At 41.8% G+C, this 26,438-nt stretch overlaps 1 protein-coding gene across 2 annotated transcripts in view; it reads right to left on the bottom strand.

Moving 5' to 3' along the window:
- Positions 1-2,558: 2,558 nt before the first annotated feature.
- The window catches only part of SAMD8 (sterile alpha motif domain containing 8), a 60,760-nt gene continuing 36,880 nt past the window's right edge, over positions 2,559-26,438 (bottom strand). Inside the window, exons 3-6 of one of the 2 annotated variants that reach the window (XM_010350465.3) lie at positions 21,990-22,085; positions 17,127-17,244; positions 8,477-8,627; positions 2,559-8,303 (exon numbers count right to left, since the gene is read on the bottom strand). In XM_010350465.3, coding sequence (XP_010348767.2) covers positions 7,999-8,303; positions 8,477-8,627; positions 17,127-17,244; positions 21,990-22,085 — 670 coding nt within the window. In that variant the 3' untranslated portion in view covers positions 2,559-7,998. The remainder of the gene's footprint in view (positions 8,304-8,476; positions 8,628-17,126; positions 17,245-21,989; positions 22,086-26,438) is intronic. The other variant, XM_010350466.3, reaches the window with a different exon arrangement.

Here is a 26,438-nt window from a genome sequence, read left to right as displayed (position 1 = left end):
GAATTACAGGTGTGAGCCACCTCGCCTGGCCACCTTCTTGCTCTTATAGGCAAGGGAACTTCTGTAGCAAGGTCCTCTCCCCACAGGATCTTTCTTCTGTTCTAACTGGATAATCCTCCATGACCAGTCTGTTTCTCTTCTTTTCTTTTCTTTCTTTTTTTTTTTTTTTTGAGGCAGAGTCTTGCTCTGTCGCCTAGGCTTGAGTGCAGTGGTGTAATCTCGGTTTACCCCAACCCCTGCCTTCCGTGTTCAAGCAATTCTCCTGACTCAGTCTCCTGAGTAGCTGGAATTACAGGCGCATGCCACCACGTCCAGCTAATGTTTGTATTTTTAGTAGAGATGGGGTTTCACCATGTTGGTCAGGCTAGTCTCAAACTCCTGACCTTGTGATTCGCCCGCCTTGGCCTCCCAAAGTGCTGGAATTACAGGCATGAGCTACTGCGCCCCCGCCAATAAATATTCTTTCAAAACATCTTCCATAGCTCAGATCCTGCGCATCTATAATGAAGCCTTCCATCTGGGACAGGTAAAGCTGGGTCTTTGGAATGTCTTCCAGGTGACAGTAGGGCCAAAAATAGCTACTGCAGGCAGACAAGTATCAACATTACCCTTTTCAGAACTTTATTTTGTGTGTTTGTTTTTTTTTTTTTTTTTGAGACGGAGTTTCGCTCTTGTTACCCCGGCTGGAGTGCAATGGCGCGATCTCGGCTCGCCGCAACCTCCGCCTCCTGGGTTCAGGCAATTCTCCTATCTCAGCCTCCTGAGTAGCTGGGATTACAGGCACGCGCCACCATGCCCAGCTAATTTTTTGTATTTTTAGTAGAGACAGGGTTTCACCATGTTGACCAGGACGGTCTCGATCTCTTGACCTCGTGATCCACCCGCCTCAGCCTCCCAAAGTGCTGGGATTACAGGCTTGAGCCACCGCGCCCGGCCAAGATTTATTAAGATATTCAATAATAGAAATACACCCATCTAATCCAGAACAGAGTCCCACTTCAGTAAAACCTTCCCTGGAAGCTGCATAACTCGAGTCCACATCCTGTCCTTTCCAACACCTTCCCACTGAGATGCCCCACAATTCCCCATGGAATAAAATGTGTGTGTTCGCCATTGTAACAAGCAAAAACCCAAGTTACTCAACTAAGGTGTGTCCTGGATCCTTGGCTGGAAGGCATTGGCACAGTTAAGTGAAATAAGCAAGATATGAAACCACATGTATATGTGCATATATATGTATATGCTACAGTTGGAGTAAAATAATATAAACATTTAAAATTTTAAAAATATGTTTGTAAGCCGGGTGCAGTGGCTCACTCCTGTAATCCCAGCACTTTGGGAGGCTGAGGGCGGGCAGATCACCTGAGGCCAGCAGTTTGAGACCAGCTTGGCCAACATGGTGAAATCCTATCTCTACGAAAAATACAAAAATTAGCCAGGCATGGTGGCAGGCACCTATAATCCCAGCTACTGGGAAGGCTGAGGCAGGAGAATTGCTTGACCCAGAAGGTAGAGGTTGCAGTGAGCCGAGATTGTGCCACTGCATTCCAGCCTAGGCAACAAAAGCAAAATTCTGTCTCAAAAAAAAAAAAAAAAAAAAAAAAAAAGTCTAAACCCAGTGTATTTTCTTTTCTTTTTTTTTTTTTTGAGACGGAGTTTCGCTCTTGTTACCCAGGCTGGAGTGCAATGGCGCGACCTCGGCTCACCGCAACCTCCGCCTCCTGGGTTCAGGCAATTCTCCTGCCTCAGCCTCCTGAGTAGCTGGGATTATAGGCACACGCCACCATGCCCAGCTAATTTTTTGTATTTTTAGTAGAGACGGGGTTTCACCATGTTGACCAGGTTGGTCTCGATCTCTCGACCTCGTGATCCACCCGCCTCGGCCTCCCAAAGTGCTGGGATTACAGGCTTGAGCCACCGCGCCCGGCCAAAACCCAGTGTATTTTCTATTCCACCAAGCTCCTTGAGATCTCTTCTGGAATATTTTTTCCCAGAGTTCTCAAAAAGACTAGCTGGGCCAGTGCTACAGAGGCTACATATTAGCAGTGATCAAAAAGACAAATTCAGTTGTGGATTAAGCAGATACAGTCCTGTACCTGTGACAATTCTTAGCATTCTAACTACTCCACAGTTCTGGGCTAAGTACCACAGATTTAAAGTTACAGAGCTCAATCATGTGCTTGTTTTTTTGGAGACAGGGTCTCACTTTGTCACCCAGGCTGGAGTACAGTGGCACGATCTTGGCTCACTGCAACCTCCAACTCCCCGGTTCAGTCAATCCTCCTGTCTCAGTCCCCCAAGTAGCTGGGACTACACACACACACCACCATGCTTGGCTAATTTTTGTATTTTTTGTAGAGACGAGGTTTCGCCATGTTGCCAAGGCTGATCTTGAATTCCTAGACTCAAGCAATCAATCAGTTTGCCTTGGCCTCCCAAAGAGCTAGGATTACAGGGGTGAGCCACCACACCTGGCCAATCATTTACAAAAACTAAAATTCATCATATAAAAAATTGACCAGCTCCATTAATAATGAAAAGACATTTCAATAAGAAACTGCAATCCAACTTTCAAATGTTTTATTTTTAGTGTTTTTAAACATTTTAATACAACAAAGATATAAAATAATATATATTAGTTAAATCTGGATTTAATTTAGAATCAATATATTTACTTATGTACAACACTGTGCTTCAAGGTATGGCTACCACAGGAACTTTCACATCTTCAAGTAATACTAATTTCTCTGTAGATAGGGAGACATTTAGGTAGAATTCACAAAACAAAACATGTCCATTTTAGTCCAAGCTAATTTTGCTTCCCCCACTAAGTACCAGTTTCCACTTTCTTTGTTCCATTATCAGAAATACTTCATTTTTCTAATAATACATAGATTCTTGGAATAAAAATCAGTAAAACTGAACATTTTTAAGATGACATTACTAACTGATAATATTGGAGAATTGGCTATGTTCAATTCTCTACAGTCCTTCAGATCGAAAGAGACCTGAAGTAACAATGAAATCACCATAGTGTTCTTTCTCTTGCCGTATCAGACACAAACCTTCCTCATGCTGAAACATGAAATACATTGAATAAGAAGTCCTTTGGTTAATTTAGGGTAGAATGTATTCTAAAAACCAGAATAGCTGAAATATGGCTTACAGAATTCAGAGATATTTGTACAGAACTTGATGCAAAGTAATTGGTTACATTTTAGTTATTTGAAATTGGTGGCATTACATCTAGGTGAGGGGAAAAGGGAGTGTAAAACCTAGTTTCATACTAATTTTAGTCATTCAGAGCTACTCAAAGACAGGGAAAAGAACAGAAAAACCTGCTTGGTCTCTTTCCATTCTTCTCAGTCATCTGCAGCATTCTGACTCTGATGTTACCAACAGTTCTGCTCTATAGCAGTACGGGGAAATTTAGGCTAAACTGCTGACAACCACGAACTGTTAAACTGTCAAGTTGGCATTAAAATTGACACCTTTGCTGGCTAAAAAACTGTCTAAATGAAACCAATACTGTTTAAGAAAGCAATTGGACTATTCTACAACAGAGCTTTCTTGTCTCAAATGCCTGAATACCTTAAAGAACCGGCAAATGACTATAACATAATTACCTTTAGTATGAAGAAAACTTAAGTCTATAAAAGACTATCAAATAATTAAATTTATTAAATTAGAGTTTAAAACAAGAATGTGGTTAACATTCTTAGGCAATTTAGATCTAGAATCTTTTTAAAAAGTTTACTATGAAATTAATGGTGAAACTGCCTTTTGCTGAATACAGTCAAAGCAGATTAGTGTTATAAATATGACTTTGTGAATATATGAGTAATACTTTTCAAACAGCTGTTTCTAAAACAGACTGTTTCTTATCAGCTATAAAATAATCTGGCTCCTCTGTTCCCCATTTACAAATTATTGGATTTCTGGAAAAACACACAGGCAGGGACAGGGCACAAAAGACCACTGCTCACAGAGTAAGAGTTACATTCCCTACAGGTCTCTTGGGTCAGTGGGTTCTGGTCTCTCTGACACTGGGTTTTTCATGTGAATAGCCCATAGTATTTAACTGACTGCTTCTTTTTTCTTTTTTTTTTTTTTTTGAGACGGAGTTTCGCTCTTGTTACCCAGGCTGGAGTGCAATGGCGTGATCTCGGCTCACCGCAACCTCTGCCTCCTGGGTTCAGGCAATTCTCCTGCCTCAGCCTCCTGAGTAGCTGGGATTACAGGCATGCGCCACCATGCCCAGCTAATTTTTGTATTTTTAGTAGAGACGGGGTTTTACCATGTTGACCAGGATGGTCTCGATCTCTTGACCTCGTGATCCACCAGCCTCAGCCTCCCAAAGTGCTGGGATTACAGGCTTGAACCACCGCGCCCGGCCCTTAACTGACTGCTTCTAACGCTAAGTTCATTGCTTTCTGATTTCAAAGGATACAAATAAATAGAGCCAGAAGTTCTGTTTTTGCCCTAGCAATTCTGGTCAGAGAATCATGGAGAGGATAGCCAAAGAATTCTTGCAGCACAGCCAAGAAAGGTTTCCCCCAAATTATTTGGTGACAACAGCAAACCTGCCTTCTTCAAAACCTCTTACTCTCTACTGACTCTTCAGTTACTCTTCAATAACACTACCCTGCCTGGTCTTAAAAAAAAAAAAAAAGAAAAGAAAAAGGAAAAAGAAAAAAGGTGACACTGCTCTCAGGAACACAGAAAATGCATCGAGGACTTGCAACACAACCTCCAGTTTGCATCCCCAAACCAAAAACATTTTGGTTTCTTCTATACTAAAGTCTCCGTGATGACGTAAGCCTCTGACAAGTCTGCACCTATAGAACCAAACACAATGTCAAAAAATACGCAGACCCAAGGCATATAGCTTCTCTGCTTAGCCACATTCACAGATAAAATGTAAACATAAATACTATCTTCACTGTGATTTAGATTTTAACCAGAAAAAAAATATGAAGACAAAAATCTGAAAATTTCTGGACAAAACAAAAAGCAACTAAAATATAGGTTTCATGTTTAGGTAAAACTGAAAATAATTTTGTCTCAATGTTTTCCAAGAAAGAGATGATTAATTTATGTAAACACTGCCTTATAATAATAATAGTTAAAACAATGAGTTATAAACCTAACTTACATTTTCCTCAAAACATGTATGAGCAAATGCAAGGCTGAAAAGTTATTTTACAGTCTCCATTGTGGTTAGGCACTCTCAATGTCAATAGCTCTGCAAAGTTAGTTGCATTTATTTTTCTATTTGGTTCTAGAATAAAATTTATATGAAGGAAACAACACTGAGGTTAATAGCTATTTAATTTTTTGTTATTTATTTATTGAGACAAGGTCTCACTCTGTCACCCAGGCTGGAGTGGAGTGGCATGATTATAGCTCACTGTAGCTTCAACCTCCTGGGGCTCAAGTGATCCTCCTGCCTCAGGCTCCCATACAGCTGGGACCACAGGCATGCACCATGACGCCCAGCTTATTTTCTAAAAAGCTTTTTGTAGAGACGAAGTCTCACTTTGTTGCCCAGGCTGCTTTTGTACTCCTGAGCTCAAGTGATCCTCCTGCCTCAACCTCCCAAAGTGCTGGGATTACAGGCGTCAGCCAGTGAACCCATTTTTTTTTTTTTTTTTTTTGAGATGGAGTCTCACTCTGTCACTCAGGCTGGAGTGCAATGGCGCAATCTCAGCTCACTGCAACCTCCACCTCTCGGGTTCAAGCAATTCTTGTGCCTCAACTTTCCAAGTAACTGGGATTACAGGTGTGTGCCACCATGCCCAGCCAATTTTTGTAGTTGTAGTAGATGAGGTCTCGCCACATTGGCCAGGCTGGTCTCGATCTTGCCTGCCTTGGTCTCCCAAAGTGCTGGGATTACAGGCATAAGCCATTGCAGCTGGCCATGTTTTTAAGAGAAGGAGTCTTGCTACATTTGCCCAGGCTGGAATATAGTAGTTATTCACAGGCATTATCATAACACACTCCAGCCTCTAACTCCCGGCCTCAACCAATCCTCCTGCCTCTAAGGCTAAGTTAGCCTCCTCAGAAGCTGGGACTACAGCCTTGCACCACTGTACTCAACTTAACATTTTAACATTAATATTGCCATAAAGATTTTTGAACTCTTTCCCAAAAGCCAACATCTGTGCCTCCCTAGCTAAATTCAGTCTGTTCTGTCATGTAGAAAAATAAGAGTCACACATCTTTTAACCTCAAGGGTCAAACCACTCTAACTAGCATAGAAAATATCCTTTACTTTTCATGATTATGCGACTTCTTTACATGAGATGTTGGCGTTTTGTTCCTAGCATGTAACAGAATCAGCAATTTAAGATATCAGATTCTGAGGTGTGAGTGTTAAAAGCATAAAACTTGAATTGCCTTGCACCATTTCTCAAGTGAGAAAAAAATAATGTTCAGAGCAGATACAAATTGGGGTCATTCAACACTAGCTGAGACTTGTTTGCATAATTTCCTTTCCTACCCAATTCATTCAGGCTCCTATGTAGCTTATACAGGGGTGGGAACATGACTCAAAGTGCAAAAAAAAAAAAAAAAAAGAAAAAAAAAAAATTTCACCCAGGTAAGGAAGGAGCAAGCTTCTGCTATGCAGCCTAATGTTAGGCCTCAGAATGCCAGCACCTTTTCTAAGTCTTTGTTTTAAAATGGAATGTAAAAACTACATAATTAATATTCCGAGCAGCTAAGCTCATTAGTTGGGGTTGAAATTCCAATTCCATAACCATCCTACTGTCATAACTATTGTATAAAATCATAAAAATAAAACAAATGTTATCACAGAGGTGAAATGACTTAAAGTACTAAATTTCTAGTGTTGCAAAGAGCAGCTAAGTTATATCACTTCCTGACTGCCAAATTAAGACTAAATAGAAAGAATGTATATACACCATTATAAAGTAAAAAAAAATAACTTTTTCATATCCAAGTATGTCTGAGACTACTTACTTCCAATGGCCAAGAACAAGGAATTTCAAAAACCAAAAACTGATATTATGCTTGCTATAAGTTTCTTTTCAGGAGAAAACAATTCTTTGCATGCATACTTCCCTACTTAATGACATAAGAACTTTATCTAACATCTGCAAAACACTCCTATTTGGCTCATTAAATAACAACATTAAAAAAGCATAAAATTGGACTGTCATCTAACAACTATAGCACAAAGTTATTCCAGGTACCTTTACCACTAAGATTAAATTCATTTATTTTTATGGATGCAGCCATTTTCCCCTCATGAATACTTACTGATGGTCATACTGAACACTCAGAACAAAATAGGCACTGCATCTTTTGTTGCGTCTTTGGTGAAAAATGCCAGCCCTACATTTGCATTAATGAGGAGGCCAATGGCATCCTGGTCAGTACTCTGTCATATCATAAATGGCCTCTTTCATTCTCTTCTTATTTCAGGCATCCTGGTATGCTCAGTGTACTTAGAGATGGTTCAGAAGGCGAAACTGTTTGCAGTAAAACAGATCATGTCCCAGGGTTGCATTTTTTAAACTGACACAGAGATTAGTCCAAAGAACAAGTACTGATTATTTGGTAGGGTTTCTTCTTTTAAAGATAATAAAGAGCTTCAAAATATATTATGTCTTGACTATAGCTCTACTGGAAATGAAAATCTCTCAACCAGCAAACTGCTGAGTTGATTTGTTTAAAGTTCAATAAGCAAATACTCAACAGGTAAAGGTAACAGCCTGACTTCAATCACAATATTGTCTTCCTAAAGTGAAGGGGCAGAAAACATCTACTTAAGCTTTCTGTTCAAACAGCTACATAAGGACTCTTGATTGTTCTTTCTTGGTTTGTATAATGATAACTCTGCTCAGAACAGGAAACTTTAGTTCATCAACATATAAGCCAGGCATCTAGGAACAACCTAGGGGGAGAACGCAAAGTTACTCATTTTCAACAACTATGACATATTTAATCACAAACTCATTAGAAAGATAATCTTCATCCAATTAGTCTTTTCATTATTGCTGGTTTTGAAAATGGCCAACAATATTCATTAGGTACTGTGCCATTAACATTGCACTCAAAAAAGGAGAACATGGGAAACCAAATCCTTGCTCTCCTACTCTGCTGATATGCTCTGGTATTGGCCAGAGTATGGTAGTACAAAAAGAGTCTTGTTGTTATATAAAAAGCAATAAACACATCAATGGAATAATGTTCATGGGCAGCCAAGATGAAGAAGATTCCAAAGAGGTTGAGAACCCAGGATAAAGTGTGCAAGAAATTCCAGCTTCTTGGTGTATCTAGGAAAAGGACAGAAAGATCATTTTAAAGCCACATTTCTTCCAGTGCTTCTCAGTCACACATTTCTCAGGTCAGGCTGTTTTCCTATTCTTCACAGAATTTGACACCCTTCCCACAGCTTTTACTGCAGCTAGTTATCTAATATGCATAGAAGCACTAAAAAGATACTTACATTCGGTGACAAAGAAATTCAGCATAGTTAGGACAACTGTGTGGCCACTGAACATGTAATCTCCACATGTGTGAACGCCAGTCAGGGTCATACCAAAGCCACTCCAAATGGCAAAGGCCCTATGTAATTTCTCCCATACACTGCCATATATCTATAAAGAAAAGCTATAAATTAGTGCTTCAAATGTTTAGGGGAAGTAGGAACTTCCCAACACCCATTCCCATTCAAATGCAAATGCTGAATAAATGAGAAATAAGATCTAAGTCAAAGCAGCCAGGCCCTCAGTCTAATGAATTCTAGGTCTGTAATCCCAGCACTTTGGGAGGCTGAGGCAGGTGGATCACCTGAGGTCAGGGGTTCAAGACCAGCCTAGCCAACATGGTGAAACCCCGTCTCTATTAAAAATACAAAAATTAGCTGGGCGTGGTGGCAGGCACCTGTAATCTCAGCTATCCAGGAGGCTGAGGCAGGAGAATCACTTGAACCTGGGAGGCGGAGGCACCACTGCACTCCAAGAGGGGCAACAAGAGTAAGACTCTGTCTCAAAAAATAAATAAATAAATAAAAATTGGCTGGATGCAGTTACTCATACCTATAATCCCAGCACTTTGAAAGCCCAAGGTAGGAAGATCATGAATACAGGAGCTCAAGACCAGACTGGCCAACATGGTGAAACTCAATCTCTACTAAAAACACAAAAATAAGTCAGGTGTGGTGGCGTGCGCCTATAATCCCAGCTACTCGGGAGGCTCAGGCAGGAAAATCACTTGAACCCAGGAGGCAGACGTTGCAGTGAGCCAAGATTACACCACTGTACTCCAGCCTAGGCGACAGAGTGAGACTCTCAAATTAATAATAATAATTTTAAAAAACAAATGAAATTACTATAACATGAACTACTTTATTAGGAGTTCCTTTATAATAAAAAGTTCTCTGTAACATAAAAACATCTCCAAGTTTTTAATCCAGTATCACAGTAGTATTTACTTGGCTATTCTTGCCAATAGGACATAGGCTATGACAGACAGAGATCAAGGTCTACCACTCAACATCCATTCTCCCCTTCTTCACTGGTAACAGAATCTCAAATACACTGAGGCAGCAATGAGTTCAGCTAAAATATTGTCTTTCCCAGCCTCCTTTGTAGCTAGGTATAGCCATATGAAGAAGTTCTGTACAGGAAGATTTAAGTAAAAGTGTTAAAAGATTTCTGAGGCCCGGCGCGGTGGCTCAAGCCTGTAATCCCAGCACTTTGGGAGGCCGAGGCGGGTGGATCACAAGGTCAAGAGATCGAGACCATCCTGGTCAACATGGTGAAACCCCCTCTCTACTAAAAATACAAAAAATTAGCTGGGCATGGTGGTGTGTGCCTGTAATCCCAGCTACTCAAGAGGCGGAGGCAGGAGAATTGCCTGAACCCAGGAGGCGGAGGTTGCGGTGAGCCGAGATCGCGCCATTGCACTCCAGCCTGGGTAACAAGAGTGAAACTCCGCCTCAAAAAAAAAAAAAAAAGATTTCTGAGAAGGCTACTTATCAAGGTAAGAGACAACAGTTTTGAGGAAGTCTAAATTTCTACCTTTCCTTCTTCTAGTCTACAACTCAGACTCATTCAAGTGGAGTTGAAAGTCCAGCAGCCATCTTGGACCACAAAGTGGCCTTAGGGATACAAGGCAAGTATTGGGATAGAAGACCAGAAAGACAGAATGATGGTTTTTTTTTTTTTTTTTTTTTTTTGATAACTTGGTAAAATTATCACACCAGACCTGGTGTACCTACCTTCAGACTCTTTTTTGAGAGAGAATAAACCATTGTGTGTTTATTAAACCATAGCCACTTTGAATTTCCAGTTATCACCAGCCAAACCTAATCCCAACTCCCATACATACACCTAAAAAGGCAATCAATTTTGAGGAAGACTTTTTTTTTTTTTTTTTTTTTGGGAGACAGAGTTTCGCTCGTTACCCAGGCTGGAGTGCAATGGCGCGATCTTGGCTCACCGCAACCTCCGCCTCCTGGGTTCAGGCAATTCTCCCGCCTCAGCCACCTGAGTAGCTGGGATTACAGGCACGCACCACCATGCCCAGCTAATTTTTTGTATTTTTAGTAGAGACGGGGTTTCACCATGTTGACCAGGATGGTCTCGATTTCTTGACCTCGTGATCCACCCGCCTCGGCCTCCCAAAGTGCTGGGATTACAGGCTTGAGCCACCGCGCCCGGCCGAGGAAGACTTTGAATGATAGCCGCTTTACAAAAGAGGGACAGTCAAGACTGTATTTCAGGGATCATTTCTTTCTTTTTTTTTTTTTTTTGAGACGGAGTTTCACTCTTGTTACCCAGGCTGGAGTGCAATGGCGATCTCGGCTCACCGCAACCTCCGCCTCCTGGGTTCAGGCAATTCTCCTGCCTCTGCCTCCTGAGTAGCTGGGATTACAGGCACACGCCACCATGCCCAGCTAATTTTTTAAATATTTTTAGTAGAGACGGGGTTTCACCATGTTGACCAGGATGGTCTCAATCTCCTGACCTCATGATCCACCAGCCTCGGCCTCCCAAAGTGCTGGGATTACAGGCTTGAGCCACCGCGCCCGGCTTCAGGGATCATTTCTATAGTTTGTTACTAGAGAAGTTTCTCTGAACGTGTAGAGCATCAAAAAAAAAAAAAAAAAAAAAAAAGAGGGACAGTTACTTTAAAAATAAGGCATACTAATATTATAATAATAAAATTTAATAACAACAATGGTACAAAAAGTTGCTAAAATTTTATGTGCATTTACTATGTGCAAGGCATGCTGCTAAGTGCTTTATGTACTATTGGATTTAATTTCCACAGCAATCCTATAAAGTGATTTAACTATACAGATGAGGAACCTGGCTTACAGAGGTTACATAGCTAGTAAGTAACATAGGCAGGAGGTGAACCCAGGGATCTCAATTCGAAAGCCCTATGCTTTTTTTTTTTTTTTTTTTGAGACGGAGTTTCACTCTTGTTACCCAGGCTGGAGTGCAACAGCAGGACCTCAGCTCGCTGCAACCTCCGCCTCCTGGGTTCAAGCAATTCTCCTGCCTCAGCCTCCTAAGTAGCTAGGACTACAGGCGTGCGCCACTACGCCCAGCTAATTTTTATATTTTTAGTAGAGACGGGGTTTCACCATGTTGACCAGGATGGTCTTGATCTCTTCACCTTGCGATCCACCTGCCTTGGCCTCCCAAAGTGCTGGGATTACAGGCGTGCCCAGCCAGCCCTATGTCTTAAAGATTCTGTCATATATGACTGGCCGTGCAAGGTGGCTCATGCTGTAATCCCAGCACTTTGGGAGGCCTAGGCGGGTGGACCACCAGGTCAGGAGATTGAGAACATCCTGGCCAGCATGGTGAAACCCGTCTCTACTAAAAATACAAAAATAGCTGGGCATGGTGACAGGTGCCTGTAATCCCAGCAACTTGGGAGGCGGAGGCAGGGGAATTGCTTGAACCAGGGATTTAAGAGGCTGCGGTGAGCAGAGATCACACCACTGCACTCCAGTGTGGCAACAGAGCAAGACTCCGTCTCAAAGAAAACAAAAACAAACATGAACAAAATAAACAACCACACAGATATCACATTCTCATTAGGAATCTCACCTGCTGATTACACACCACTCAGCTTTCCCTTTCTGCCTCATTTGAGGGAAAAGGAGGGAGAAGAATATATTATTGGAGAGAAAGAAAGAGCATATACATGGGTTTGGTTCTTCTGTGATTGCTAATGAACACAGGCTGAGAGATGTTACTCTTGAGAAAGTAAAAAATCATGTAGTAAATAAAGAGAAGGGACTACTAGGAAAATGTCTCAACCAAGGATAGGAACCTAGTGACGACAGTCAAAAGGCAGTTATCTCTTGATCCTTTCTCATCTTAAATGTCCCATATATTCTTCTAGAAAAACAAAAAGTGAAACACAACAGAGCAGAATGAATAGGATGTTTTATCAAAAGAGAGGTGTAGAATATGCTTTAAGTGTTTCTAAATTTCAAAAGCAGGCATGTTCTTGATTCTGTCCCCAAACCCCTTACTTCTGGGAATGCAATTTCAAGCAATTAATTTAATATAATGAAAGTACCCTATGGAATTCACTGTAAGGGATTTGATTTCTAGTTACAATTACTTTATCTTTCTATATATAACAATTGTTGCAAATAATACAGGTCAATAAGTAGGTTATATTATAATTCAAACCAATTAACAGTATTTAGGGCAGATTTGAGTAGAAATATCTATATATAACCAACTGATAAAAACAGTCATTAGAGACCGAAAAAGGGCTGTTTATACCATAGAGGGATGATATCTAATTTATTTTTTAGTGTATGTTGCAGCCCTATGCACATATATCCCTCTCCTCAGTGGCTGTCCTACAATTAAATCCCTTAGCGACAGAAAATTTTCTCTTTTCAGTGTAATAAGCTTACATTTTTCTTTTTTAAAATCTGTCCTTGTTGGGTGTGGTGGCTCATGCCTGTAATCCCAACACTGTGGGAGGCCAAAGTGGGAAAAATGCTTGAAGTCAGGAGTTTCAGACCAGACTGGGCAGCAAAGTGAAATCCAGTCTCTACATAAAAATTACAATTAGCTGGGTGTGGTGGTGCATGCCTATGGTCCCAGCTTCTCAGGAGGCTGAGGCGGGAGGATGGCTTGAGACCAGGAATTTGAGGCCGAGAGTGAGCTATGATCATGTCCCTGTACTCCAGCCTGGGTGACAAAGTGAGAATTTGTCTTAAAAAAAAATGAAATAAAATAAAATCTCGCCAATGAACTAGCGTACTATTTAGGTGAAACTCTTCATACCATGTACATAGCATAGTATTTTGGAGAAACTGTGCACATCATGTACAGAAACAAATTCAAAATAAATTAAAGATTTAAAATATAAAAAATAAGACCATAAAAGCATCAGATATTATCTTTCATCAATCAGAATGGCAGTACTGGCAAGAGGGTGAGAAAACGGATATTCATACATGTTGGTAGTGGTGAGAAAATCATTTTTTCAAGTGAGTATTTTAGCAATACATATCACTTTTTTTTTTTTTTTTTTTGAGATGGATTCTTGCTGTTGCCCAGGTTGGTGTGCAGTGGTGTGATCTCAGTTCACTGCAACCTCTGCCTCCTGGGTTCAAGTGATTCTCCTTCCTCAGCCTCCTGAGTAGCTGGGATTATGGGTGCCTGCTACCATGTCCGGCTAATTTTTTGTATTTTTAGTAGAGACGGGGTTTCATCATGTTGGCCAGCCTGGTCTCAAACTCTTGGCCTCAAGTGATCCGCCCACCTTGGCCTCCCAAAGTGCTGGGATTACAGGCATGAGCCACCTTGCCCGGCCCATACCATATTTTTTTATGTGTGTGTCCTTTAATTCTTTAATTCTACTTCCAATAATTTATCTTAAGGAGATAACTGAGTAAGTGCAAAAGCACAATGTACAAGAACGTTTACTATAGCACGGTTTATAAATAGTAACATTTGGAAACAACCAAAATATACATCATTTGGAGCCTGGTAACAATGGAATACTGTTAAAAAGAATGGAATACTATTAAAAAGATGAATATAACCACATGTACTTCTTCATTAAAAAGTTAACAACATACTATTAAATGAAAAATAGGCTAAAGAACAATGTTTGCAGTATAATCCTGTCTTGTTTAAAAAGTATCTAGGGGCCGGGCGCGGTGGCTCAAGCCTGTAATCCCAGCACTTTGGGAGGCCGAGGCGGGTGGATCACAAGGTCGAGAGATCGAGACCATCCTGGTCAACATGGTGAAACCCCGTCTCTACTAAAAATACAAAAAATTAGCTGGGCATGGTGGTGCGTGCCTGTAATCCCAGCTACTCAGGAGGCTGGGGCAGGAGAATTGCTTGAACCCAGAAGGCGGAGGTTGCGGTGAGCCGAGATCGCGCCATTGCACTCCAGCCTGGGTAACAAGAGCGAAACTCCGTCACAAAAAAAAAAAAAAAAAAAAAAAGTATCTATAAAAACTTGCATGAGGGCCAGGAGCTGTGGCTCACACCTATAATCACAGCACTTTGGGAGGCCAATGCAGGCGGATCACCTGAGGTCCGGAGTTCGAGACCAGCCTGGCCAACATGGTGAAACCCTGTCTCTACTAAAAATACAAAAAAATAGCCGGGTATGCTGGTCTCAGCTACTTGGGAGGCTGAGGCAGGACTTGAACCTGGGAGGCAGAGGTTGTAGTGAGCCAAGATGGCACTACTGTACTCCAGCCTGGGTGACTGGGCAAGACTCCATTTCAAACAAAACAACTTATACAAGTGTATAAGTATGTTTAAAAATGTTCTGTGTGGCTATACACGCAATTGTTAACCGATTATTTATTTATTTGAGACAGAGTTTTGCTCTTGTTACCTGGGCTGGAGCACAATGGCGTGATCTTGGCTCACTGCAATCTCCGCCTCCCAGGTTCAAGCAATTCTCCTGCCTCAGCCTCCCAAGTAGCTGGAATTACAGGCATGTGCCAACATGCCCAGCTAATTTTTGTATTTTTAATAGAGATGGGGTTTCACCATGTTGGCCAGACTGGTCTAGAATTCTTGACCTCAGGTGAACCACCTGCCTCAGCCTCCCAAAGTGTTGGGATTACAGGCGTGAGCCATGGCATCCGGCCCAACTATATTATTTATTGGATGGGGCACAAAAGAATTATGTGAACGTTTACTTTTTAACATATAAATTTCTATATAACTTGAATTTTTAAATAAACATATAATTTTATAATTGGAAAAAAATTACTTTTCCTTTTGGAAAAAAGAAAAAAAAGACCTCAAAACAGCTTTTACCTTAAAAATAACACATTTTCTTTACATGAAATCCTGTGTCATATTAACCCTTCCCCCTTTCTTACTGGTCAGTCTAAGCCTCCCTAATACCAGGAGAAAGTTTTGTCACTCTTCAGCTCAGGGGTATATTTTTAGCTCTTGATCTCCTTTGGCTGCTTAATCTTCCCTTGTTGGCATTTCAGCTATGATATTACAGTACAAGAAGTGAACTTGAATGCTGTTACAAACAACATTAAAATACCTACAAAGGTGTTAACACATACATTTATTTGAATATGTGAGAACACAGAATTAAAGCATAGAGGCCTAGAAAAGTAGGGTTATTTTGTCCAAATTTGTATATAAACTTTCCAAATTTGTATACAGATTTTAGCCAATTTTGTATATAAAGCACAGGCGATTTTCAGAGTCTTATTTTGTCCCCATCTGCATAATTTCTTCTCTCTTAACCAGAAGAGATGTCTATAGTATACCAAAACAAAGTACAAAGTATAAAATGAAAACCAAACGTCAGCCATTATTTTGTTTAATCTCAGAAAGAGTAAAGTTTAGAGTGCTGGGTAGGTGGTCAAACTGCAACTTCTTTTTTTTCCCTTGAGAGGGAGCTGCACTCTTTTTTTTTTTTTGAGACAGAGTTTCGCTCTTGTTACCCAGGCTGGAGTGCAATGGCGCGATCTCGGCTCACCGCAATCTCTGCCTCCTGGGTTCAGGCAATTCTCCTGCCTCAGCCTCCTGAGTAGCTGGGATTACAGGCACACGCCACCATGCCCAGCTAATGTTTTGTATTTTTAGTAGAGATGGGGTTTCACCATGTTGACCAGGATGGTCTCGATCTCTTGACCTCGTGATCCACCCGTCTCGGCCTCCCAAAGTGCTGGGATTACAGGCTTGAGCCACTGCACCCAGCCCGGAGCTTCACTCTTGTTGCCCAGGCCGGAGTGCAATGGTGCCATCTCGGCTCACTGCAACCTCCGCCTCCTGGGTTCAAGTGATTCTCATGCCTCAGCCTTCTGAGTACCTGGGATTACAGGTGCCTGTCACCACGCCCAGCTAACTTTTCTGTATTTTTAGTATTTGCATTCTTTTTTTTTTTTTTTTTTTTGAGACGGAGTTTCGCTCTTGTTACCCAGGTTAGAGTGCAATGGCGCGATCTCGGTTCACCGCAACCTCCGCCTCCTGGGTTCAGGCAATTCTCCTGCCTCAGCCTCCTGAGTAGCTGGGATTACAGGCACGCGCCACCATGCCCAGCTAATTTTTTTTTGTATTTTTAGTAGAGACGGGGTTTCACCATGTTGACCAGGATGGTCTCGATCTCTCAACCTCATGATCCACCCGCCTCGGCCTCCCAAAGTGCTGGGATTACAGGCTTGAGCCACCGCGCCTGGCCAGTATTTGTATTCTTATAAGAGACAGAGTTTCACCATGTTGGCCAGGCTGGGTCTTGAACTCCTGACCTCAAGTGATCCACCGCACCTGGCCTGCAACATTTTTAAAGGAGTGAGGAGGACAGTGAAGGAACCAGAGCATGCCATATGAGAAATTTAAAAAATGCTGAGGATAGTGGGAAAGGAAAAATGATAATTGAAAGAAACATGTTTTCTATAGCTCTATAGCATAGAACAAGTTTCAACAGAAATAATAGGGAGGTAGAAGAATCTGGCTTAAGACCTTTACTAAAGTATTTCTATAGTTTTTTAAATAGACATTGCAGATACCAAAAAGCACTTTTAAATACTATAAGCAAAATCTTAGCCCTAATGTGTATAGTGTGCCATCAACCCACCAAGAACAAGAATGATAAAGAAGGTAGCAGGCTACCTTTCCAGTACACTGCAGGTGTTGTCCTGGCACGGAGAGGGAGGTCACAAACATGGTAAAGCATCGAAGCAAGAATACAGTTCCCATCAGACTACAGAGCCTTCGCAGAAGTATTGACCTGTGAAGAGAGCGATCAAAAAGGAGGAAAGATCAGAAGAAAAGAAACCAAAAAACCCCAGGCATCAAATATTTACTTCAATGAAGAGCAAGTAGAAAAACCACTAGACTCTTTGAAGAGAACAGAAATCTTAGACCATCAAAAGCATCACTGTCCAATAGAAGTCTCTGCAATGATGGAAATGTTCAATACACTGTCCAAGAAGCTATTTACATACCATGTGGATCTTAACGACTTGAAATGTGGCCAGTATGACTGAGGAACTAAATTTTAAATTTTATTTCATTTTAGTTAATTTAAATTTTGCCATAATGAACAATGCAGACCTAAATTAGATTCTAAGAGCATCATTTCATTGAAAAGAAAATACAGCTAAGAGCCCAGGCATGGTGACACATGCCTGTCATCCCAGCTACTTGAGAGGCTGAAGGAGAAGAATCGTTTGAATCCGGGAGGCAGAAGTTGGAGTGAGCTGAGATTGTTTCACTGCACTCCAGCCTGGGCAACAAGAGCAAAACTCTCTCTCTCTCAAAAAAGAAAATATGGCTAAGAAAAAGTAAAAGAGTTATATAAGACAGAAGCCAAGTAAGCCTGGTGTTAGTCCTATTACTGAAAATTGCTCATAAATTACTTATAAGAGATAAAAGTTGGCCAGGCATGGTGGCTCATGCCTGTAACTGCAGCACTTTGGGAGGCCAAGGTGGGAGGATTGCTTGAGTCCAGGAGTTTGACAACAGCTTGGACAACATAGCCAGACCTCATCTCTACAAATAATAAAAAAATGAGCTGGATGTGGTGGTACACACCTGTGATCCCAGCTACTTGGGAGGCTAAGGTGGGAGGGTTGCTTGGGCCTGGGAGACGGAGGCTGCAGCGAGCCATGATTGTGCTACTGCACTCTAGCCTGGGTTACAGAAAGAGACTTGTCTCAAAAAATAAAAATAAAAATAAAAAATAAGAAAAGGAGGTAAAGTTAAAAGACCTGTGATTCTAGGGAATATTTTGCTCATTAGTAACACTGTAGGCTAGGTGCGGTGGCTCATGTCTATAATCCCAGAACTTTGGGAGACCAAGGCAGGAGGATTGCTTGAGGCCAGGAATTTGAGATCAGCCTGGGCAACGCTGTAAGACCTGTCTACAAAAAATTAGGCATGGTGTTATGTGCCTGTAGTTCTAAGCTAAGGTGAGAGGACTGATTGAGCCCAGGAGGTCAAGGCTACAGTGAGCCATGATCATGTCACTATACTCTAGTCTGAGTGACAGAGCAACACCCAGTCTCAAACAAAACAAAAAAACCCATTGTAAATTAGTTAATGATAGTAGCTATCGAATACTCATTCTAACTTCTCTTAAGCTATAAAATACTAAGTCTTAAAAAAACGATGCCGGGCGCGGTGGCTCAAGCCTGTAATCCCAGCACTTTGGGAGGCCGAGGCGGGTGGATCACGAGGTCGAAAGATCGAGACCATCCTGGTCAACATGGTGAAACCCCGTCTCTACTAAAAATACAATAAAACTAGCTGGGCATGGTGGCGCGTGCCTGTAATCCCAGCTACTTAGGAGGCTGAGGCAGGAGAATTGCCTGAGACCAGGAGGCGGAGGTTGTGGTGAGCCGAGATCGTGCCATTGCACTCCAGCCTGGGTAACAAGAGCGAAACTCCGTCTCAAAAATAAATAAATAAATAAATAAAAATAAATAAAATAAAATAAAATAAAAATAAAAAAACGATGCCGGGCGCGGTGGCTCAAGCCTGTAATCCCAGCACTTTGGGAGGCCGAGGCGGGTGGATCACGAGGTCAAGAGATCGAGACCATCCTGGTCAACATGGTGAAACCCTGTCTCTACTAAAAATACAAAACATTAGCTGGGCATGGTGGCACGTGCCTGTAATCCCAGCTACTCAGGAGGCTGAGGCAGGAGAATTGCCTGAACCCAGGAGGCGGAGGTTGCGGTAAGCCGAGATCGCGCCATTGCACTCCAGCCTGGGTAACAAGAGTGAAACCCCGTCTCAAAACAAAACAAAATAAAACAAAAAAACAAAACAAAACAAAAAAAACACGAAGTTTTGGATAATGATGAACTGCACTGTGACAACACTAGCACCATTACATTATTTCTTTAAATTCAGACTAAGATTCCTAAGGACAGGGACCATGCATCACATATTTTTGAAATGATCCTCCCTCCCTCAAAAAAAAGCACTGAACACAAGGCCAGGTATGTTTCAAGCATTAGTGTGCACTCCTGGGATGGAGCCCAGGAATCTGCATTTTAACAAGCACCCAGGTGATTCTAATTAAAGTGTTACTAACACTTTGAGAAACACTTTATTTGACTAAGTAAACATTAACACTTGGATTTAACTGGTTATTTCTATGCTTTGTTAAACCTATCAAGGTTTCCTGTAAGGTAAACTCCAGTTTTGAAGAGTAAATTCAAATTCATAAGAAATTGTGAGGCAAAGTTAACCAGAAAGCAGCAACGGTACACATGTTTTAAAACCACCTCTGGTTTTAAGCAATCCAGAATTTAAAATATTGCTGCAAAACAGGGCAAAATGGGAGAGAGTGAGGCTCAATGTGGCCTAAAAGTGTGATAAGAATAGTAACCACCAACCTTTCTTTTCACCTTCAGAACACTGAAATAACTGCTGCTTAGGACCATCATTGTGGTTTACCTCAAGCACTTCCCGGTGAGGAGAAAGGTCAAAACCTCAAGAAACTACCCTTCTTCCTCTCTCCAGTGTTCCAAAGACAATGGACAGCAGAAGCTACAAATTTTTTTTTTAAAGCAATCTCAAAAGCTCTCACATCTACAGTTTTTTTAAACCCCCTCAGGTGCTCTTAGGCAATATTTACTAATTTTATCCTTAAATTTTTAGCTCACAATGCCTTGTTTTTTACTTAAATCCACTAATTCTTCCTGCTCATTAAACTAAGAAAGAAGCCCCCCATGCTTCCTTTTTTTTTTTTTTTTTTTTTTGAGACGGAGTTTCGCTCTTGTTACCCAGGCTGGAGTGCAATGGTGCGATCTCGGCTTACCGCAACCTCCGCCTCCTGGGCTCAGGCAATTCTCCTGCCTCAGCCTCCTAAGTAGCTGGGATTACAGGCACGCACCACCATGCCCAGCTAACTTTTTGTATTTTTAGTAGAGACGGGGTTTCACCTTGTTGACCAGGATGGTCTCGATCTCTCGACCTCGTGATGCACCCGCCTCGGCCTCCCAAAGTGCTGGGATTACAGGCTTGAGCCACCGCGCCCGGCTCCATGCTTCCTTTTTTTAATTAAAAAAATTATTCCGGCTGACGCTGGGCACAATGCCGGGGAGTTAGCCCTGCTCCACAATAAGCAGTAAAAATAAATAAAATAAAATAAATAAATTATTTCCTTCATTTTTGGTGAAAGTGCCAAGAATCACTTTCCAATTTAGCAACTCTCTATGCCATCTGAAGTAAACCACACAGTCTATATGTACATGTTGTGCAAAATAATCTTTCTTTCTTTCTTTTTTTTTTTTGGAGATAGGGTCTTACTCTTGTCACCCAGGTTGGAGTGCAGTGGCACAGTCACAGCTCACTGCAACCTTGACCTCCTGAGATCAAGTAATCCTCCTGCCTCAGCCTTCCAAAGTGCTGAGATTACAGGTATGTGCCACTGCGCCTGGCCAATAATCTCTTTTTTTTTTTTTTTTTGAGACGGAGTTTCGCTCTTGTTACCCAGGCTGGAGTGCAATGGCGCGATCTCGGCTCACCGCAACCTCTGCCTCCTGGGTTCAGGCAATTCTCCTGACTCAGCCTCCTGAGTAGCTGGGATTACAGGCACGTGCCACCATGCCCAGCTAATTTTTTTGTATTTTTAGTAGAGACGGGGTTTCACCATGTTGACCAGGATGGTCTCGATCTGTTGACCTCGTGATCCACCCGCCTCAGCCTCCCAAAGTGCTGGGATTACAGGCTTGAGCCACCGAGCCCAGCCAATAATCTCTTTTTTAATGGGCTTCCTCCAAGCAGAGAAAATTTCTTCCACTTCTTCCACCTAAACATCTGACCTAAGAATGTCCTTGGAAGAGTCTCTATCCTTCTACAGAAAGAGACATTTCCAGTTTGTTTCTAAAGAAAGATAAGGCTTTCTTATCTTTCTTTCTTTTTCTTTTTTTTTGAGATGGAGTCTCACTCTGCCACCAAGGCTTGAGTGCACTGGCGTGATTTCTGGCTCACTGCAACTCCCGCCTCCCAGGTTCAGGCTATTCTCCTGCCTCAGCCTCCCGAGTAGCTGGGAATAAAGGCATGGGCCACCATGCCTGGCTAATTTTTGTATTTTTAGTAGAGACAGGGTTTTACCATGTTGGCCAGGCTAGTCTCAAACTCTTAACCTCAAGTGATCTGCCCACCTCAGCCTCCCAAAGTGCTGAGATTACAGGCTTGAGTGGTTGAGCCTGGCCTCTTATCTTTCTTTAGATCAGAGATGAGGGTGATCAGCGATACAGCAAGGGTTGCCCTATGCCTAAATCACCGTCATCTCTGATATTTCCTTGCAAAATGCATTCAGGATATTATTAAATATGTAGATATTATCTTAGGCTGACTCTTACTCATCAAACTCAAAACATTTTCCTTTGTTAATAACTATGTCACAATTACCATAGAAGAAAATTAACAAGCAAACTGCAAAGAGAAAGATAAGGTTTTATAACCTTCATAGAAGAGTCAAAACATGTTCAATCTTTTAACGGAGTAATGAGGTACCTGTGCTTGTGAAGAAGAAGAACCAGGAGCCAAATATAGCACAGAATCATGCCACATACTTCCGTCATGGCAAAGGCCCATGGGATTCTAGGAACGCTGGAACAGAACAAAATGATTTTGAATTGAAGAAGTATGGATGTGAATGATGCCACCCTTTTCAGTAAGGTGCTCTTTTAATAACGACCTTAAAATTGGCTTTATATAACTTTTACCTCTTTCAGAAGATGATATTTACAGAGAGGAAAAAATCTGTGTCATGAAGTACCCCCACCTTTCAGAACCTGTTTCTTTTTTTCTTTTCTTTTCTTTTTTTTTTTTTTTGAGATGGAGTTTCGCTCTTGTTGCCCAGGCTGGAGTGCAGTGGCGTGATCTCAGCTCACTGCAACTTCCACCTCCCATATTCAAGTGATTCTCTTGCTTCAGCCTCCCGAGTAGCTGTGATTACAGGTGCCTGCCACCATGCCCAGCTAATTTTTGTACTTTTAGTAGAGATGGGGTTTCACCATGTTGGCCAGCCTGGTCTCGAACTCCTGACCTCAAGTTATCTACTAGCCTTGGCCTTCCAAAGTGCTGGGACTCCAGGTATGAGCCATGGTGCCCAGCCAATCCTGCTCAATTTTATTTTTTTGAGACAGAATCTTGCTCTGTTGCCCAGGCTGGCGTCTGGTGGTGTGATCTTGGCTCACTGCAACTTTCACCTCTTGGGTTTAAGCAATTCTCCCGGCCTCAGCCTTCTGAGTAGCTGGGATTACAGATACCTGCCACTACACCTGGCTTCAGAGGATCTGGCTGCCTCGGCCTCCCAAAGTGCTAGGATTACAGGTATGAGCCACTGTGCCCAGCCCCTGCTGGATTTTAAACCTCTACTTTTCATTTATTTTCCAAAAGCTCTTTTTCTCTGAATTTTCTTTTGGCCTCTCATTACCGTCACATAGAATGCAACATCTCTTATTTCTCATGAAACTATGAAAGTTGTTTTTTTGAAGTGTTCGCCTGTTCCCTATTTTGTGTTTTCTAATTTACTTTTTTTTTTCTGTTTGCATTAATGTTTTTCTCAGACGTCTGGTTTCTTGACTGACCATTCATATTTGACCATAAAGTACTAAAAAAGATGAGATATTCTGTGGGCATAGACTGAGCTTTGTCAAGTTGTGGGTTTCACTGAGAGTGAGTGCATGGAGATCTGGTTGACTAAATAAGGATATCCCAAGCTGGGTGTGGTGGCTCATGCCTGTAATCCCAGCACTTTGGGAGGCTGAGGTGGGCGGATCACCCGAGGTCAGGAGTTTTGAGACCAGCCTGGCCAATGTGGTGAAACCCCATCTTTACTAAAAATACTAAAATTGGCTGGGCATGGTGGTGGATGCCTATAATCCCAGCTACTTGGGAGACTGAGGCAGGAGAATTGCTTGAACCAAGGAGGTGGAGGTTGCAGGTGAGCCAAGATTGTGCCACAGCACTCCAGCCTGGAGTGCTTAGAGATACCACCTCAAAAAAAGAAAGAAAGAAAGAAAAGGATATCCTATCCCAACCAGTTATTCACAGTGTTTTTCTCTAGGTTTTCTAAGGAAAGGAATCTTATCCTTCTTGGAAGACTGGGGTTGGGTGAGAGAGGAGATAGGAAATAAGTCTGGCTACGTAAAGAAAAGAGCTAGAAATCTCTGTGATTGGTATACAGACTTTTAAAAATCTTCTTGAAAACAGTACCTTTGTTCTCATCTGGACATGGTATCCCTACGTCTACAGTGCCTCACATTCAGCTGCTCTGGAGAACAGACCACTAGTCTTCCGTCAGAATAGAGCAGGTCTAAAAGCTTAAGCAGTTTTTTTTTTTTTTTTTTTTTTTAAAGACAGGGTCTCACTCTGTTGCCGTTAGCTGAGATTGCAGTGGCTCAATCTTGGCTAACTACAACCTCTGCCTCCTGGGATCAAGCCATCCTCCCGCCTCAGACTCCCAAGTAGCTGGGACTACAGGCACACTCCACTATGCCAGGTTCAGTTTTGTATTTTTTGGAGATGGAGTTTCACCATGTTGCCCAGGCTTAAACAGATTTATAAGCAATTCTCCCCTATTTAGCTCCTATCTGTACCAAGCCTTGAGTGATGCTTGGTACTTTAAACTTACCTCTTGGGCACTGCCACCTTCCATCCCCAACTTCACAGCAGGTACTTAGCTTTCTACTTTCCAAACTTTCATTTAATTTTGCTTTCATGTGATTATATTATACAGTTTCTTCACTCTTTTATTGTCATTTTAGTGGACTGTTGTGAGGAACTTGTCAAATGTGTATTCAATCCCTCATATTATTATTATTATTATTATTATTATTATTATTTTTTGAGACGGAGTTTTGCCCTTGTTACCCAGGCTGGAGTGCAATGGCACAATCTCGGCTCACTGCAAACTCCGCCTCCTGGGTTCAGGCAATTTTCCTTCCTCAGCCTCCTGAGTAGCTGGGATTACAGGTACGAGCCACCATGCCCAGCTAATTTTTTGTATTTTTAGTAGAGATGGGGTTTCACCATGTTGACCAGGATGGTCTCAGTCTCCTGACCTCGTGATCTACCCGCCTCAGCCTCCCAAAGTGCTGGGATTACAGGCTTGAGCCACCGCACCCGGCCCTTATATTATTTTTGAGCCAAGCTTTTAAAATGCATTATACATGGATATGCCTTTTTTCTGAATAGAATTTAATTTTCTTTAGTAATTCATAGTCATCAGTATGAATACTGATGATTACACTGTATATGGCAATGATCTTGGAGACTACTGAGAAATGAAGGGCAGTTAAGCCCAGATTGATGTGGTTTTTCCATTATGTTTGCTTTTTATAGTGCTTCTGTTTCCTCCCTTGCTATTATGGTTATCAGCTCTCACTTCTCACTGTTGTAGGTGGGCCTGCCTCTAGAAACATCTCTATCTCCTTCTAATTTTCTGTTTCTATGTGCTGAACATCTTGGATTTGTGTAAAATAAGCTTCAGAAGCAGACCCTGAAACAAACATCGGTGTGAAAGTCAATTACAGGGAAATGTTCTCTAAGAAAACCCGTAGGGTAGTGGGGTATGAGATTAGAAAGCAAGGAAGCAAAGCAAGGGTGAGACATCAAGCAAAACCCTGTGGAAAACTCAGGAAAGGGCAACGTTGGCTCAGGCCTATGGGGAATTTGGGACAGTGTAGGGGTCATCTAAATGTTGTCCCAATTAGGACAAAAAGAAATGAGTCACTGGTTAAGGACAGCTGCTGGTGGGAAGTAAATTTCCAAGTACTTTTTGGCTATCTCTTCAAGCAGGCAAAGTGTGCTCCAGCAGCCCAAGAGCAGCCCTCCAACAGAGACATAGCTGCTGGACATTGGAAGTATCTATGTGCAAGAAATGGAAAAGAGATATGAGAGGAACACTGACAGTATCTGCTACCATTCTCCTAAGAATAAAGTTTAGATGTTTAAGACCATGGAGTTTTATAGTGAGTGGCATAGTAGGTAAAAAGTGTTAGGCAAAAGTTGGTTTGAAATCCTCACTGCAAATTGATAATAAATGCCCTGCCGGCATCGTGGCTCACACTTGTAATCCTAGTATTTTGGGAGGCCAAGGTGGGTGTATCTCTTGAGATCAGGGGTTCAAGACCAGACTGGTCAACATGGTAAAACCCCATCTCTACTAAAAATGCAAAAATTAGCCAGGCATGATGGTATGCACATGTAATCCCAGCTACTCAGGAGGCCGAAGCATGAGAATTGTTTGACCCAGGAGACGAAGGTTGTGGTGAGTTGAGATTGTGCCACTGCACTTCAGCCTGGGTGACAGAGAGAGACTCCATCTTTAAAAAAAAAGAAAATATATGTCTATATAAAACTTTGCATATGAATATTCATAGCAGCATTACTAATAACAGACAAAAAGCAGAAACAACACAAACACCTAACAACTGATAAATGGATAAACAAAATGGGTACATCCATAGAATGGAATATTATTTGGTAATAAAAAGGAAGGTAGTACTGATACATGCTATGGTATGGATGAATCACTCCTGACCTCAGGTGATCTACCCGCCTCGGCCTCCCAAGATGCTGGGATTAAAGGTGTAAGCCACCGCAGCATACTTTAAAACAATAAAGGCCTCATTGTTCTGCTGGACTATTTCCTGCTCTCTCTCCTACTATGCTTTATGCTTTTTTTTTTTTTTTTGCTTGTTTTTTATTATTTTTTCATCTACCTCATATCCTTTACTTCCTTCCTTAGCCACATGAGTCCATGGTCCCTATTATAACCACTCCCTTCCCACTTTTCCCTTCATCATACTGCCTAGTAAACTCAACCCTGCTTAAATATAGTTCTCCACCTATTCCACACCTGTATCTGCTGTTGAATGAGGCTGGTAAAAACATGCAATGCCAACATGACTACTAACCTCAAGGAGACCATTAAGTACTGCTACTGCATTATAC

Source organism: Saimiri boliviensis, chromosome 12 (genome assembly GCF_048565385.1).
Source record: "Saimiri boliviensis isolate mSaiBol1 chromosome 12, mSaiBol1.pri, whole genome shotgun sequence".
Lineage (NCBI taxonomy): Eukaryota > Metazoa > Chordata > Mammalia > Primates > Cebidae > Saimiri > Saimiri boliviensis.
The sequence above is the reverse complement of the archived record's forward strand: the minus strand, read 5'-3'. Positions and strand labels throughout refer to the sequence as shown.